Source organism: Gossypium arboreum, chromosome 5 (assembly GCF_025698485.1).
Source record: "Gossypium arboreum isolate Shixiya-1 chromosome 5, ASM2569848v2, whole genome shotgun sequence".
NCBI classification, from domain to species: Eukaryota; Viridiplantae; Streptophyta; class Magnoliopsida; order Malvales; family Malvaceae; genus Gossypium; species Gossypium arboreum.
This window is the reverse complement of record NC_069074.1, coordinates 26,702,132-26,718,501: the sequence shown is the minus strand read 5'-3', so window position 1 is coordinate 26,718,501 and position 16,370 is coordinate 26,702,132. Positions and strand designations below refer to the sequence as shown.

At 32.6% G+C, this 16,370-nt stretch overlaps 2 protein-coding genes across 2 annotated transcripts; both read right to left on the bottom strand.

Annotated features, from left to right (window-relative positions):
- Positions 1 to 756: 756 nt before the first annotated feature.
- On the bottom strand, positions 757 to 4,961 carry LOC108454703 (probable beta-D-xylosidase 7). The gene is made up of 6 exons (XM_017753248.2): positions 4,496 to 4,961; positions 4,123 to 4,422; positions 3,372 to 3,541; positions 3,050 to 3,147; positions 1,714 to 2,475; positions 757 to 1,635 (listed from the first exon to the last, which is right to left on the bottom strand). The coding sequence occupies exons 1-6, from the start codon at positions 4,883 to 4,885 to the stop codon at positions 1,046 to 1,048; spliced, it is 2,310 nt and encodes a 769-aa protein (XP_017608737.1). The 5' UTR covers positions 4,886 to 4,961; the 3' UTR covers positions 757 to 1,045.
- A 2,942-nt stretch (positions 4,962 to 7,903) lies between these two features.
- LOC108456029 (uncharacterized) lies at positions 7,904 to 14,349 on the bottom strand. The gene is made up of 13 exons (XM_017754626.2): positions 13,884 to 14,349; positions 12,763 to 12,836; positions 12,354 to 12,437; positions 12,022 to 12,102; positions 11,801 to 11,881; positions 11,306 to 11,398; positions 10,446 to 10,625; positions 10,291 to 10,358; positions 10,128 to 10,179; positions 9,320 to 9,373; positions 9,139 to 9,231; positions 8,812 to 8,878; positions 7,904 to 8,316 (listed from the first exon to the last, which is right to left on the bottom strand). Exons 1-13 carry the CDS (start codon positions 14,023 to 14,025, stop codon positions 8,225 to 8,227), a joined length of 1,161 nt encoding a protein of 386 aa, XP_017610115.1. The 5' UTR covers positions 14,026 to 14,349; the 3' UTR covers positions 7,904 to 8,224.
- Between the last annotated feature and the right edge of the window lie 2,021 nt (positions 14,350 to 16,370).

The following is a 16,370-nucleotide window of genomic DNA, read 5'->3' as shown; positions in this document are numbered from 1 at the left end:
AACCGTGTGTGACACACGGCAATGTGACACAGCCGTGTGTCCCTTGTAGGTTTTTTAAAGGTTGCATTTCGAGAATTACACGGCCTAGCACACGGGCGTGTGGCTTGGCCGTGTAACCTAAGTCAAAGAGTTATATGGGCACGACATGGGCTGAGACATGACCATGTGTCCCTACTTCGATTACCCACATGGCCTGAGACACAAGCGTGTGTCTCAGCAGTGTGACCCCTCAGTTTAAAAAAAAATTTATCTTTTTCCTAAAAATTATATGTTTTCGATTTGCTCCTGACTTGTTTCTAATGTGTTTTTAGGGCATCGAGGACTTGTATAAGGGACAATATGTATGCCATTGATTGGTTTTACATTGATTGATATTGTGAATTAAATGTTTTAAATTCTTGATAGTTTTGAAATGTAAACTTCGATAATGCTCAGTAACCCCCTAACTCATATCCGTCGCCGAAATAGGGTTTCGAAAAATTACCGAGAAACCGTAACTTAAAAACTTTCATTCTTAAACATTTCATATATCATAACATAATTCATTCATACACATACATAACGTCTCTTATTCAAACCCTCAGAGCCTCCTTAATTGAGATATATATCTCCCTTAATTGCTTGTTGGAACATTGTTATGTTTGTTTTTCTTATTTAATTTTATTAATGAAAGCTTTTACCCTCAAAAAGTAAATTTAGTTAATATTTTCATTAAAATTTAAAAATCAAATTAACAAAAAAATAAAGAATTAGAAATTAAATTTAAAATTATACCATAAATATATTATTTATTCTTAGTGGGACATGTACCCGAATTTCATTACACATTTTGCAGGCTAGAAAGTAGAATAAAAATGAACATAGTTTGTTCCTGAAATATAGGTGGTAAAAATTTATATCTTAGCTTCAAGTCCGACTAATCATTTCTTTCTTTTCTTATGAAGTATTCGTGTTTAATGCATATCCGAATATGAATATTCCTCCACATTCGTAGACCAACATCAAAAAGAAAAGAAAAATCGAACATATCCATGTCGGACACAAGTCAAATTATAATGGTGATGGGATGTTTGTCATCTCCTACAACCAAGAAATGCCTTCCTTCTTCCATTACCATTAAACCATATTCATTAGCCCTACTTAAATGCTCACAAGGGTTAACTTCAAACTGAATTTCACCCATTTCCCCTCCACTTAATATCACACTTCGAAATCCAATCAATTGTTTCTTTGGCCTTCCATTTCCATGGTTTCCATGCCTCACATACAACAATACCGGATGCTTACCTGCCAACTCCCCGTTATTTTTCACTCCGACGTGGACCGTGATCTTCCTTTCATCACAGATTTCAGCACCTACTTCCGAAACTAGCATGTATCGTACAGAATCGGAGGTCTCCTTTGTATGTAAACTTGAAGAATGGTTCAAATAAAGATTGTTTTGGGACACACGGGTGAACGAATACGAATACTTTGAGTAACTAAGGCCATAACCGAATTCAAAAACCGTGTCTCCTTTATAGAATCTGTATGTGCGTCCAGGATAGTCCAATGATGATTCAGGTCTCATCCTCATGTCTGTCATTGGTACTTTGGTGAAATCTTGTGGATACCAAGTTACGGGTAATCTCCCTCCTGCATGACAGTATATAGTGAATCATCATTGATCGTATAACATTTTATTGGCAATAGACAGTATCAACAGATTGTTACCTGGATTGTGATCACCGAAGATTACTTCCGCGAGTGCATTACCTCCGCCTTCTCCTGGATAACCAGCCCAAAAAATGCCACCGATTCTCGGATCATCCTTAGCGAAAGATATATCAATCGGACCTCCGGAAAGAAGCACTAAAACAACCGGTCTCTTTGCAGCTTTTGCAACGCTGACGATGAGTTCTTGTTGCCTCCCAGGAAGAAACAAATCAACCCGATCGAGCGCCTCTCTTTCTTCAGTTTGATCTAATCCCATTATCAACACTACATAATCTGCCCGTTTTGCAATGTCAACTGCTTTGTCAATTGCACCAGTAGAACAAGAAACTGTATCACAACCGGGGTGGTACACGGTGTTCTTAACGTAGCTCTCCAAAGCTTGCAAAGGAGTAACAGACTTGCATGGAGGGCCTGCATAGTTTCCGATAAGTGTTTGTGGCGAATTGGCATTTGGACCTATTACAGCAAGCGACATGGTAGATTTTGGAAGTGGAAGAAGTTTAGCATCGTTCTTTAAAAGGACAATGCCATTACGAGCAGCTTCAAGTGCTAGAATCTGGTGCTCAGGGGAGCAGATTTGGTCCGCTCCAATATTTCCAAAAGGATTTGGTACCGGATTTCCATTGAAAAGGCCTAATCTCATTCTAACAGCATACAGATTATGGAGAGCTCGGTCTACTTGAGATTCTGGTAGTTTTTTCTGCAGTACTGCAGATTTGGTATAATTCTGCAAATAGGATCCACAGTTGAGATCCATGCCTGTAAATATTCATCAAACAAAAACATAAGGACATTTATTCGTAAGGTAAAATCGAATTTGCTGACATTATAAATCATCTTATAGAAACAAAAAACATTTAGAGTGCAGAAATTACATATGAAATGCATCATCATTTATGTTCCTTTTATGATGCTTGTCATAGAAATGATAAAATATGAATTATCAAATTTTTAATTTTCTCTCTTAAAATCCTAGGCCTACATTTTTTCCCTAGAAGAAATTCCATATTTTACTTAAATGCTTCACTTTTCTTGAACACTGTGTTTGAAATCCGTATCTGTCGTATACCCAAACATGAGGATGCAGATACAACCTACCAGTGAGAATGGAAGTATGCAGAAACACATGCACACGTTATTTATGTTATTTGGACTCGGGTGCAAATTTCGCATATAAACATGTGTCTAAGGCATGTATGTACATTTGAAATGCCTTTAAAAGATCATATTCCAATATCCATATACGAATATGGGATGGTCACGCAGTACTTTAAAAAAAATTGAAAATCGGAGCTTCATATGACAAGATTACAAGGGGTGAGGATGTGCATACCGGCCTTGAGAACATCAACAACAGCATCTTCGGGTGCTTTGGCGTATCCTTGATCGTTGTGGATGATTGCAACCGCATCACAGTCCGATGTGACATACCTGAATCAGAATTTTCAACCAGTGTATATTTTATCATTGAGTTGTTGATCTATGTTGTGTCCAACTCTTTCATTTATATTTTCGTAAACGTATGATCTTTCATGGCCTCTTATGATGATGATGCCCGTCCCTAACTCTCCAAATGCATTAAATTTTTTTTTGAAGAACATACCCATAGTGATTTTCACAGAAAAATCTGAATTTATTGAAATGAAAAGAATTACCCTTTGAAATCCCATTCGCCTCTCACAGTCTTGAACAAGAGACTGGAATCAGCACAGCTTGGGACGCCATTAACTCTATTGTAAGCACACATAACTCCACTGGCTCGCCCATCTCGTACGCACTTCTCGAATGGCGGTTGGTATGTGTCGGCTAAATCTTGCACTGTTACCTACAAATTAATCCAAATTCCAAAACCAAAAAAGTTAAAAATTTACTGTTCTACTTGATATGGTTTTTGACATTAGAGACCAATAAAGTAGCTTTTTATTAAAGCAAGATTAACAACCGCATCTTCACCAACTTGCTTCACATGTTTGTCATCCAACCAGGTATATCTACTTATGTTTTTTTTTTTTTTCCAAATTATTTCACATATTAAGATATTGAACATAAAAGATAAATAATCATCTTCGAACTTGATTTTTAGATTTTTTTTTAAAATTATTTATGTTTGATATTTATCGAAATTTACCCAAAAAATAAGAACAAACAACATAGAATCAAATTCCAAGATGATAATCTAATGCTATAGTGGCTTGAAAGCTTTTCTTTTTTATTTTCTACTTTTTTTTCCTTGACTTCCTTGGGAAGGAAAAATTATTATTAAACAATGACCATATATTAAAGATAAAAAAGCCCAGAAATGTTCTAAATTTCTTATCAAATACTACAAAAAATTCATAAACTAAATCTAAAACTAGAACTACTCTTTGCATGGGAAAATAAAAGGGAACAATGGGTAACACTTACACGAGCATCAAAGAGAAACCGGTTCGTACCCTTCCAATTATCCAAATCATAAGCTGTAAAATGCTTACAACAAGCTGAAGCTTGAAGGTGTCCATGGAGTTTCCCGCCTTGAAAAGTATCTCCTTGAACTCCTCTCACATACGACACAGCATATTTCCCAACCACAAATGGATCTTCCCCTGGTGTTTCTTGCCCTCTTCCCCACCTCGGGTCCCTAAATATGTTAATATTTGGTGCCCAAAATGTCATCCCATTTGCCTCCCCTGCATTATACATAGCTCTCGCTTCTCTTCCAATCGCCTATTTTAACATAACCACCATTAAAAACAATATTGGGAAGAAAAAAAATAACCCAGAGAAATGGCCAACTTACTTGGCCAATGCGGTACCATTGATACGGATCAAAAGAAGCAGCGGTGAGGATGACTTGAGGGAAGCTAGTAGCGGCTTTAATGGTACCGTCGAACCTGACGCCGGGACCGACGTTGGAAACTCCGTGTAAGGCCTCCGACCACCACTCGTATGCCGGGATACCTAGCCGTGGGATAGCCGGAGCTGAGTTAACGAGTTGAGAGATTTTTTCATCTAATGTAAGCCTTGAAACCAGGTCCCTAGCTCTTTGAGTTATGGGTAACTCGGTTTGGCAAAAAAGGTAGTTTTTGGTTTCTGGGTTCGATGAATCACATGCAAATGGCGGTTGGGTTGATCCGCCATGGATGAAAAGGAGAGCGAAACTTAGTAAGGAAACGAAAGAAAGCATCATCTTTGAGAAAGTGAAGCTGCCTGAAAAGTGCTTACAGTCCAGTGAGTCGTACTGAGATGGTGTTAATTATTTGTTAAAAGAGAATGACTTGATTGCCCTTGCATTGTATATTTATGAATGGGGTTTTTGGGTAACACCGAATTTTTCTCGGTGTGAACGTCTCCCATGTAGGGACGGCTTTCAGTTTAAAGGTTATGTTTTGGGCCCTTTTATTTGATTGGTTGACATGAACGGCGAAGTAAATGTTACAATTTTTTGGTTAAATTATTGTAGAGTTTGCATGATGGAATAATTTAAAGTTAGTCTGGTACTGAATAATTGAGTTGAGAGTTTAAACTCAATCAAACTCGAAATTCGTAACATATTCCTTAAATTTTTAATTACAATTAATTATTAGAAATAATGAATTAAACAAATTAATTAAAATATATTTAAAGATAAACTCAATGTAAATGAGACTAGAACATTCAACTCAAATAATTAATAAAAACGATATTATTATACAAGCTTTTCTCTTTTTTTTCTCTAAGTCGTTTGCTTTTTATCTTTTATTTTGTTCAACGGTGTCAACTTCTTTCTCATTCACTCCATATATTTTCTATCTTTTCAGTTTGTAGGTCTATTTTGTTAGTATCTTTGTTATTTTCACAAGTTGTGATGGACAGATGACGACGTTTGTCGTTCTCTAGAACTCCACCGGCCATCATTAATTTTTGAAAGTATTTCAATCTAATAAATAATTTTACAAGTTGATTTGGACCCGTGTTGTTTTAAATTTTATATGCGTTTTTATTTGTTTTTTCATTGTGTTAGAATTAAATTACCCGAATCCTTATTTAAATAAAATACAGTGGTAAAATAAAATAAAAGTAAAATCCATATAGAACTACACTTCTTTTATTTTATTTTAGAATAAGGTTTTTAAACCTTATTAAACTCTATTTATTTTATATTGATTAGAATAAAGTGTTTCAATCTTACTAGAATATGACTTTACAATCCTATAAATAGACATAATCTATTCCTCTTGTAATAATTCGAATTCGACATAGTGAATTTTCTTCTCATCTGCCCGTGGTTTTTTTTCCTAAGGGGTTTCCACGTAAAATCTTTGTGTTCTTTATTTTATTTTATTTTTACAAATTGTCTAATAAGTTTTCAGTCTTAAAAGTTTTTGTCTACTCTTGCAGCACGTTTTTTAATCTTGCTTATGCATGTAAATTTTAGTTTTACAAGTGGCTTTAGGGATGATTTTGTTATCGTCCTCTCTAGTTTAGTAAATGTTCGAGCCTTTTATCGATTTTTACTTGCTTTTTTGGACCATTTGAGGTTGATTTCCTTATCGTATTAAGTACTTGTAATTACTCCAAATATGTTGTACTGAATTGTGACAAAACTGATGGTCAAATGCTAAAGTTAAAACATTTATTGTGTTGATGGAGCTTGTCTTTTATTATTTATGACGAGTATTTATTTTTTCCTCTAAATTATATAATTCCTTTCATTTAATAAATTAACGAATTAACTTTTAAAAAACTCAAGTAATTAATAAACTTAATAATTAATATTGAATATTTCTAAAACAAATTCAAAATAATAATCAAAGTTAAAATTAAGTAGAAAAAAACTTTTAAACTTATTTTTAAATAGATAAACAACTTCAATTAAATAAACTGATATAACTTGATTGAAACTTTAAACTCCATAGGAATCCCTCGGAATCATAACCAATTTTACTGGTTGTTTGCACCGTCAAGCGACTGATTTGTGATTTATTTATTTTCTTTGGATTCATTGTAAGTTGTGGCTGTCATGAGGAAAATAGTCATGGCATGGGTCGCTTTACTTGGTAATGTGTTGAACATTTGGACCCATGTGCGTACATACATCATCTAAATTAGTACACACTTGGGACCAATGTTAACCCATCTTTCAAACTCCAATTAAATGCTTTCTAGCCTTTCTACATTTGCACCCTTTAATAAGAATTAACCCTGATAAACCCCTTCTATTTCTTCTTAATTCAAATTTGTTTTTATCCCATTCATTCTTACACCACCAATCATCTTGTTCGTCAAATATTAAAATAAAAAAAAAATTAATTTAACTTTAAACAAATTTGAACGCATTTTAAATATGTTTTCTCTTTGATTTAAGAATTAAAGGTTATAAGTGTAAGTAGATATTTTATTAAAGGAAATAAAAATTATATATTTTGTTATACCAATATATGATAGCTCGAGTGCCAAGTTTGTGAGCAATGTGAGCACACCCCCATGAACAGTATGTGCAAAACCCTCCCTCCCCTGAACCCTTGTAAAAACCATTTCGACTTAAAATTTATCTGATAAGTAAACTCACTCATTAATCGTTACATTTGAACTCAACTATCATTTGAAATGAATAATGCTACTTTACTTCGACTTATGGCATGAGATCACTTGGTTACCTACCCCTGACTCACCAATAACGACCCAGCATGTGACACTTCAAGACAAAAGATGACATGTATGTAAAGCTAAAAGACCAAAAGCCTAAGGCTGGAGGCAAGAAACTTAAATCTCCTCTACCATCACCTCACTTCAAACTCCATCCTCTCCTCCTGGTATCTCCTACTCTAGCCACTCTAAAAAGGGTGAACCACCCATCACCATCACCTATTTCTCCTTGTATCAACATATTTATTTTATTTTATAATTAAATTTAAACACCTTTTTTATTTATTAAATAATAATACAAGTAACATCAAAATTAAAATTACAAAATAACTTGTTCAAAATCCAGATTGAAGAAATACTTCAACCCGAACCACGAAAATCCAAACTTAAAAAATGTCAATAATTTAGCATAAATGTTTTTTTTTTCCAAAGTGTAGAGCATTAATAATTAGAGACTTTATTTCAGTTACCTCTTAAAACCATATACAGTATATGAAAATGATAAGAGAAATACAAAATATTTTATCACGGTTGAACTTCATTATAAGCTACAATTCAATCAATTTTAGATTATTAGATATTTTATCATTTCCTCTTAAACCAAAATCGCTTCCATTTCTTTTCTAATTCTTGTTAAAAGATACAAATCATACCATTTGAGTGACGCATAATAAAGGAGTAGATAAATTCAAACTCAAGCTTGGACTCTGTCGATTTCGGTCAGTCTCAAAGACAACTAAGACTCGTAAATGAACTATGAAATCATTCCAACCATATTCATGATTACCAAGAAATCTGACTGAACAGGAATACGTACGGTACATTGCTGCGTGGTCTTCTCGCTTAGTTTGATTTTTCCCCAAGCACCTCTTACTGGAACATGAAGCAGCAGCCCCAATCTTCAACTAAGTTTACCAATTTCCATCTTCTTCTTGATTGCTTTTTGACCATGGTATATAAAAGAGTCTAATATTCCCGAAACAGTAAAAACACCTGAATTGAAAAAAAAAAAATTTGAACAGCTCATCAGGAACTCCAATCCAATCAAGGGCATCTCTATGAGTTAAAATCAATTAACGAAGCCATATTCTTGGACTCAAAGTTTTTGTTGAATTAAACCCAGAATAAATTGCTAGAATCAAATAAAGACGATTTAGAACTTGCTAAGATATCATCTGTTTTTTATCCGCAAAATAGAAAATCTTCAGCCATAGTTTGTTGACTCAGTTATAGAAAGATGGTCAAGGAACTAAAAAACAACATAAACATGAACTTAAACTTTTCATTCTTTTTTTATTTTAAAAAAAAAAGTTGTGGGAAGGGATGAGAATTTAAACTTGTGATGTAACTTTTAGATTTTAGAAGTCGGATCTGGGAGATATTGGGTTCTTGCCTCATATGAAGTCGATTAATAATGAATAAGTTTATTTAGGGGTAAAACGCTGCTATTAATTTGTGAAATAAACAGAATGCTGGGGGAAAAATTACCTCCAACTATAGCACAAACATTTGTTAGAAAGTGCAAGAACGAGACATGCTGCTCTGTAAAAGTCACCTAAAAAATTGAAATTCAAAATAAGCTCAGACAAATAGCAGGAATCAAATAAAAATCTGAAAAATAGTCTGGACTCGGGCTAGCATTTATAACTATTCTTTAAGAGAACTCATGTCTAATGCTTGACCCCTTAGGCCCCCTCGTATATATAAAAATAAATAACTAAACTGAACCTTGAAAGTGATGTGGCATCTCTATGACGTAAAATGTTGATTCAGTCAAAGATATTGCCTAAAAACAAAAGCACAGGAGCAACCAACCTTGATAGGAGAAAGGTCATAAAAGAAGAAAACTCCAGGGAGGGATTGAAGCCGGCCTACTTCTGCACCCTTAAAATGCTCCGTTACAGAAAACTGTCAAAAGCAACCTCTCATGCATTAATCATTTTGACTAAATGAAAAACGAGATAAAATTCAAAATTTTTGCAAGTTTTAACCCCACCTGATTTGATTGGATAGTGTGCCCACTCACATCTGTGTACACGGTAGGGACAACCTACAAGATAGAGAATATATTGAAAACCATCAAACTAAGAAACCCTTTTTTTATTTGAAGCTCATTGAGGAACATGATAAGCTACATGCATCAGAGACAAAAAGCAAGAATCCATGCCCCTGAAGATATGAATGTATGCCATCAAATTACAAAGTTAGTCTGAATGCATGGTATTCAGTTTTCTTGAATTCATAACACATGGTACTTGGTTTTCTTGAATGTGTTATTCTCTCTTGCTTTCATAGAAGATGAAAGCTGTGGTATTGAGGTTTATATTTGCGCAAAAGTTTCAACTGTAGCAAACCATATTCTCAGTAGGTTCTCTGTTTTAGTTTTATTGATCTGTTTGCTGGTATCATTTTGAAATTGAAATTTTCCCCTTAATAAATTCGACAACATTCATTAGTTTAGAACGATTAAGCTAATCAGACAGACTTTTAGCATTCTGTGCCATTTATAAAGTTCAATGAGGGGCAGAATAAGCAAACTTTATCAATATTGTCAAAGCTCTTTTGAAACTAAGTTTTGAACTTTGATATGATATAACATTTATATATGCACAATTAGGAGTGGAAGCGTCACCTGCTGCAAACACTAAAAGGCTAATGGAATGAAAAGGCTTACCAGAAGGCAAATAGTCTAGATCCAGAAGTAATATTCTGTCTTCGATTACTAGATAGGTGTCATACCTCTTGATAGTTATTGGAGAATATGATAATAAAGGAGTAAAAATCAATTCACACAGAAAACTAACCTTGAGAAAGTACTGGTACATCCCACTTGGCTGTTCTTGAGTCCAATGAACACTGAATTTTAGAAGCAAAAACAAACAAGGACAAGATAAAATGTAAAATATGCCAACATCTCTCTCTTGAACATGGCCAAGGTAAAATGATTAAGCAAAAGTTAGCAAGTACCTATCAAGAGGATTCACGACCCCGGGGAAGTAATCTCCGAAAGCTAATCTATTGATCTTGTGACTTAGCTGTATCAAGTATTCATGAAGTGCAATAACATCAGATAACACATGCTAATGTACGCAAAAGATGAAAACAATAAGGCTGCATCTTACATTAAAACTGTCCTTTTGAAAAGCTAGCAAGTCATGTACATGAACATTTGATTGCTGAAAGCTTTTCCCAGGTGCAAAATGAAAGTTCCCGGCCACCTTATTAACTTCTAAAAAGCCATATATATTACACCCCTCACCTTCTTCATCCTTAATCTTCTGAAGAAAACCCTCTCTCTTGCACTGAACAGAAACAAGCAAGCATAAATCAAAGCATAAGCCAGGGTCACATTAAGTCATGTATGCCAACTGGGTTAAAGACCAATATTGAAGAGGGGAACAAACAAAATCTTTAGATAGGCCGACCAGAAAGCAAAAACAACTACTACACAGACAATAATACACTGTTACCCATTGGGATATTAGCTCAGACAAACTTGTATACCTTTCGCAAGTATCAACCATCAACAACAACAACTAAAAGTTTCAAGTATTATGCAACAAAGACTGTATTGGTAGTTGCCCTGATATAAGATGATATAAATTGTTATCTTAAGATTATTGAGAAATAAAAGAAATCAAGTTTTTTAATGCACCAAGAAGAGGGCAAGCAAGTCCCATGTTAATTACCTAATTATTAGACAAATAACAACTCCCTTGCCACCTTCATAGTTGGCATTCAAATTAAGCCTCTGTGGGAGTTGGATCTGGAACTGGTCAGTACTCGATAGGAATTCTTGGGAAGGGAAAATAGGCAATCTTATGGAAACAGGAGCAATTAATTACAAGCAAGACTATCGATACCAACAATACTAAAGGCAAACATAACATTTTCCATCCCAGCATATCTGTCTATGTGTGTCTCATTCCAATTAAAGTTGCTTAAAAAATCTGATAGTTTAAGCGCTCTTATGCAGACAGACCTGATCAATCAAATCTGGGTTTGACAACGCCCAACCTTTCTTTCTGTATGCCTCACGAACATCCTCACAGGAATTGCAACAATCATCATCAGCCTGCAAGATCAAAAGGAAAAAGAATGCTGAAAAAGGAAAAGTACATCATACCTGTAGCAGAAAGATAGTACTTCTTAAAACTGGACTGATTTCAATGATCATTCACTACCTAAATACTGGCAACATTAACTGCTTCTTCAACTCAATAATAAAACACAACCAAATCAAAAGAAATTAAGGAAATTGCCAATTGAAAAAAGAATAAAGGTGAATAAATGCCACTAAATCAAATGGGTGTATCATATTTTAGGCAAATGATGACAGAATAAAAATTCTATTAGGATCAAGAAAATAAGGTACTGGGATGGGACCCATAAAACACGTCAAAGATCCTTCATATTCAGGAAAAACATGCATCCAGCGGATTGATTTATATCACAACAAACTATAAATAAAACATACCGCTTCTGCACCATAACATGAACCACAATAAGTCTCATTGTGCTCAAGTCTGCCACCATGCCTCTGTAAAGGCTTTTCAATCTGTATGAAGTGGAACAATTATGAGCAGAAAGAAAGGCATAGGCAAAACAAAAAGAGCTGAATGTGTGGTTCCTCAGATCCTTTGAGAGAAAAAATGCAACTAAGGAATCAACTTCAAGCAATATCGCCATATATCAAACCTTGGGAGCACCAATTCCATCTGGCCTCGATTCTATAACATTGCCATGTGCATCTAACCGTTTCTTGATTATGTCATGTTTCTGCAAATTTATAAAAAAAAATGTTTACCAGAAACAACTGGACAATTTTAGCAGCAAGCACAGAAAAAAATAAGTTCTGTGTGAATGCAATTATGCACATAAGTTCCTCTCTTTTCATACAAAAAGACATCTATGTGCCCATGAAGAGAGAGAGAGAGAGAGAGAAGTAGAAAATTCCCTTTACGATACTTGATGTGGGAGAAAAACTAATCAATATAGAATTAAAAAGCATAATTCATCACAATACATACCACATCAAGATGTTGCTCTCCACTTATATCCATTGCATCAACGCTAACGATTGAGCATGCAAGAGCAGGAAATGTAACATCAAACTGCATTTTTCAAATCCAAAGGAACATTAATAAATTACATATGATAATTACAAAGGATCCACAGCAGTGCTATGAATAAAACTGAAGAAACACTACAAAATGTGTGATATAATGGTTATATTAATTTTGATGACACAGAATATGCTGATGCAGACAATATAGAAATAGTATACAGTAAAACATGAAAAATGACAATGGAATTATCTTTAGGAAACCTTGCAAAAGCAAGAAGAATCTTAAGAAAATTTTATGCAAAATTAAAGGCCATAGGAAAAAAGCTAAAAGGGAAAACTTAAATTAAAGTTGGATTAGAAGATGATAATACATTGATGCGAAGAGTTTCCCCTCTTGAAGTGTCAACCACGAGTTTTGTTTCGGTTGCAGCATGAAGATATAATCCTGCAACGAAGACAGGTAGGTAAAAACAAAAATGTTCATGGAAACAGAACATCTAACTTAGATTATGAATAAGAAAAAAAGAAACCTCCTCCCTCAACCCCCACCCCCCAAACAGGGCAACCCACCCCAACCATACCCCACTCACAAGATGTTAGGAGTTAACAGAACTGAAGAAAACTGATAAAGCAGGCACTAAAGAGAAACCAGGTTTAAGGTTAAAGTATCAAAGATAAAGCATATAAACAAGAATATCATCCATCAATAAAGATCTTAATAACCATATTCAAATTTCAAAGAAACTCAACACTGGCAAAAAGATCATGGTTGAGCAATGAAGATGCGAGTGATTATCAACAAATACAAATTTCCTTGAATGAAGTCCAGAACATATTTGAAATCTCATTGTTATCATTAACATGACTTGTTTACAGTATGGCTTCATTTGAAATGTCTGAAAATACCGACTACTAGCTCTAGAAAAAAGCCTGCAAAGTGTCTTGCACTAAAATCATAAAGAATGTGGGTGGTAACTTGTAAGCAAAACATGATCAAGTTAAACGGCTTCATAAATGGATTATAAGTTGTTCAATCCGCAATGGAAAGGCCATCGTTACCAACTCTTCAACCATATTACTGCAATACGTTCAAGAACAAAATGCAAATCTCTCAAGAACAAAGTACAAATCTCTCCGTATTCATAAACAACCCCTTAAGAATTGTACACCATAGAAGTCGAACAAATTTTGTCAAAAATGGATGGAAATATATAAATGAAGCTCGGCTTGCATATGACAGCAGCTGACAGCTATCGTTGACATTCATTTTAAATCAAATCAATTTGCAAACAGTCATTGAAAACCACCCCTCTTTACTAAAATCATTAACGATTTCCCTACTAATTCATTAATAAACCTGAGTCACCATCTCGATTCAAATCACAATTCAAATCTAAAAACGCCTAACAAATTTCAAACAATTCAATTCCAAGATAGATAAAGAAAAAAAGGAATCAGATCGAAATAATTGAGAAGAGAAAAAGGAACTTACGGAGCTCGGAGAAGAAGAGCAAGAACATTACAACGGAGGAGACGACAGTGATAACGCCACCGGAAAGCGTACGGCTGTAGAAATCCTCGTTTATCTTAGGGTATGCATCTAAATTCCTTATCTTATTCATTATTCCATCCATTGATTCTATCCTTTCTTTTCTTTTTCAATTGATTTATAAAACAATTCCTGCTCTTCTTAACCTAAAATCCAAAACAGAAAAACAAATCTAACAAGTAATTAAAAGAACATAAACCAATTGAACAAATTACTTAAACACCTCGTTGGTATTAATAGAATATTTATAGTTAAGAGTTTTGAAACGAGGAGTTTAAGATTTCCAGGGAGGAAGTCGTTTTTTCTTCTTTTCTGTGTCTCCTAAGGTTGGAAAATGAGAAAGAAGGCGAAGCTTATTTCTATTTCCCCACCCGGTATTTACGGTAAAGGGGTCTTTCTACTATAATTTAAGACAAACTTTTTTTAAGGGTAAATTTCAAAAATAGTCATTATTGTTTGGTTAAATTTATGTTTTCATCATTGTTCCATTTTGATTACTAATATTATCCTTTTGTAAGATTTTAATTAGACATAATTTAAACATGTTTTTTTACCTTTTCACTTTTTATTCTTTCTTTTATTCTTATTATTTTCTAAAAAATAAAGGAAAAGCAAATGATTATTTACCTTAGAAACATAATCTAATAAAAGCGAAATTAAGGGGACTGGCAGTCCTTAAAATAAAAATTTTTCATTTTAGTCTTTAAAAATTTATAAATTTTAAATTAGTCTAGAATTTAGAGATAAATTGTATTTTAATCTAGACTAAAATATAAAAATTTAATTTAATTTTTTAAAATTATAAAATATAATAATAAAATTACATTTTTATTATCGTAAAAATTATACCTTAAAAAAAATTTAATTTCACCTCTGAATCAGAACATATTTTTTAAGATATTGAGCGGTTTGATTACTACTCTTGAAACATGCCTTAACTAAATTACATCAAATTCTAAAGGCTATAGCCAAAAAAATGAAAGCCAGCATCCACCTTCCCAGACTCGATACTATATGATGGTTACCAGTAAAAGACTTGATCACTAGGAGATTGTCGCTCTCAATTCGACTCGTGGAAAACGGAATTCTCGCAACCATTAGAGACCTGCCAAAATAGCTTTGGCTTAAAAAAGATAAAAATTAAAAACTTATATGAACCTCCAATTTTACAAAAATAAAAATATAATTTAACCTTCTAATTAATTTTTCATTTTTCTTAATCTTTGGGTTGCTTTATAAATCACTTTAAAATAAATGGAGAGGTTAGACATTTATTAACTTTGTTGATGTAGTTTATAGGTAAATTTTTAAATAGATGTTACATAAGTAATTAATTATTTTTAAATTTAAAAAATCAAAAATATATAAAAAATATTTTTTAAATTAAAAAATATATTTTTAAAAATATATAAAATATAGATTTTTAATTATTTTAATTTTTAAAATTTAATTATTTGCTAACTTAACATACAAGTGGATTGCCAAATTAACGAAGTTAATAGAGGTTAATTTTTTCGTTCATTTCAGAGTTATTTAACAAATAATGTAAATTTAAGAACTAAAAATAATAAAATAATAAAATGATAAAATATTTTTTTATAAGATTAGAGAGCTAAAATTTTATTATATCAAAAAATATATACTCTTTATTCTTAACAAGACAATTCTAAATTCTAGCAGATACTTGAAAGAAAAAAAACAATTTACATTAAATATTATAATATATAAATATTTTTATACAATAATTTATATGAATAAGATATAAATACGTTAGCCTAAAAAATAATAAGGGTAATTATTTGACAATCATCAATGAAATTTTTAAGCTCCACAAGCGGATTGAGTGTATGATAAATATCACATTTATTTTTTTATTTTCTTATTTTTTATTAGACTCTATAATATACTTATCAAACATTCAATCAATATTTAAAGTCTAAAAACTCCGCTAATGTGTATCAAATAATTTTTAAATATTAATATATTTATATAAAATAAAATAAGATATGTAACGAGCCTTACATTTATATGATTTTATTAGTAGGTGTTAGATAAATGGCAAACATATGTTTTAAACGATAAACTATTCTATAATCTATAATATGTAATCAGAATCAGTAATATTATATATATGAAAAATATTTGATGTATGGTTAGTAGAGTTTTAAATTTCATAAGTAAGCTAAAAATTTGATAAGTGTTCTTTAAAGATAGAAAAATGTTAAAAATAAATATTTTTCAAAAATTGCAGGAGAATTTTTAAGACTGCTTATGAAATAAAACATTACAATATTAGTTTGCCAAATATATATATAATCTGTAGTTTATATAAAAATATAAATTTGGGAAAACTTTTGAACCTACTAGAATAAATTATATTTTTTAATATATTACTAAATTGACATTTAAAAATAATTGTAATGTTTAATT

What these genes read in the sequence shown, in the direction of transcription:
- LOC108454703 (XM_017753248.2), bottom strand. Translation starts at nt 4,885, where the DNA reads ATGATGCTTTCTTTCGTTTCCTTACTAAGTTTCGCTCTCCTTTTCATC. An exon ending in AATGGTACCGCATTGGCCAA is followed by an intron (nt 4,423 to 4,495) that starts GTAAGTTGGCCA and finishes ATGTTAAAATAG; the next exon opens with GCGATTGGAAGAGAAGCGAG. An exon ending in TGTTGATGTTCTCAAGGCCG is followed by an intron (nt 2,476 to 3,049) that starts GTATGCACATCC and finishes GAATATTTACAG; the next exon opens with GCATGGATCTCAACTGTGGA.
- LOC108456029 (XM_017754626.2), bottom strand. Translation starts at nt 14,025, where the DNA reads ATGGATGGAATAATGAATAAGATAAGGAATTTAGATGCATACCCTAAG. An exon ending in TGTACCAGTACTTTCTCAAG is followed by an intron (nt 9,374 to 10,127) that starts GTTAGTTTTCTG and finishes TCTATCTTGTAG; the next exon opens with GTTGTCCCTACCGTGTACAC. An exon ending in TGTTTGTGCTATAGTTGGAG is followed by an intron (nt 8,317 to 8,811) that starts GTAATTTTTCCC and finishes TTTTCAATTCAG; the next exon opens with GTGTTTTTACTGTTTCGGGA.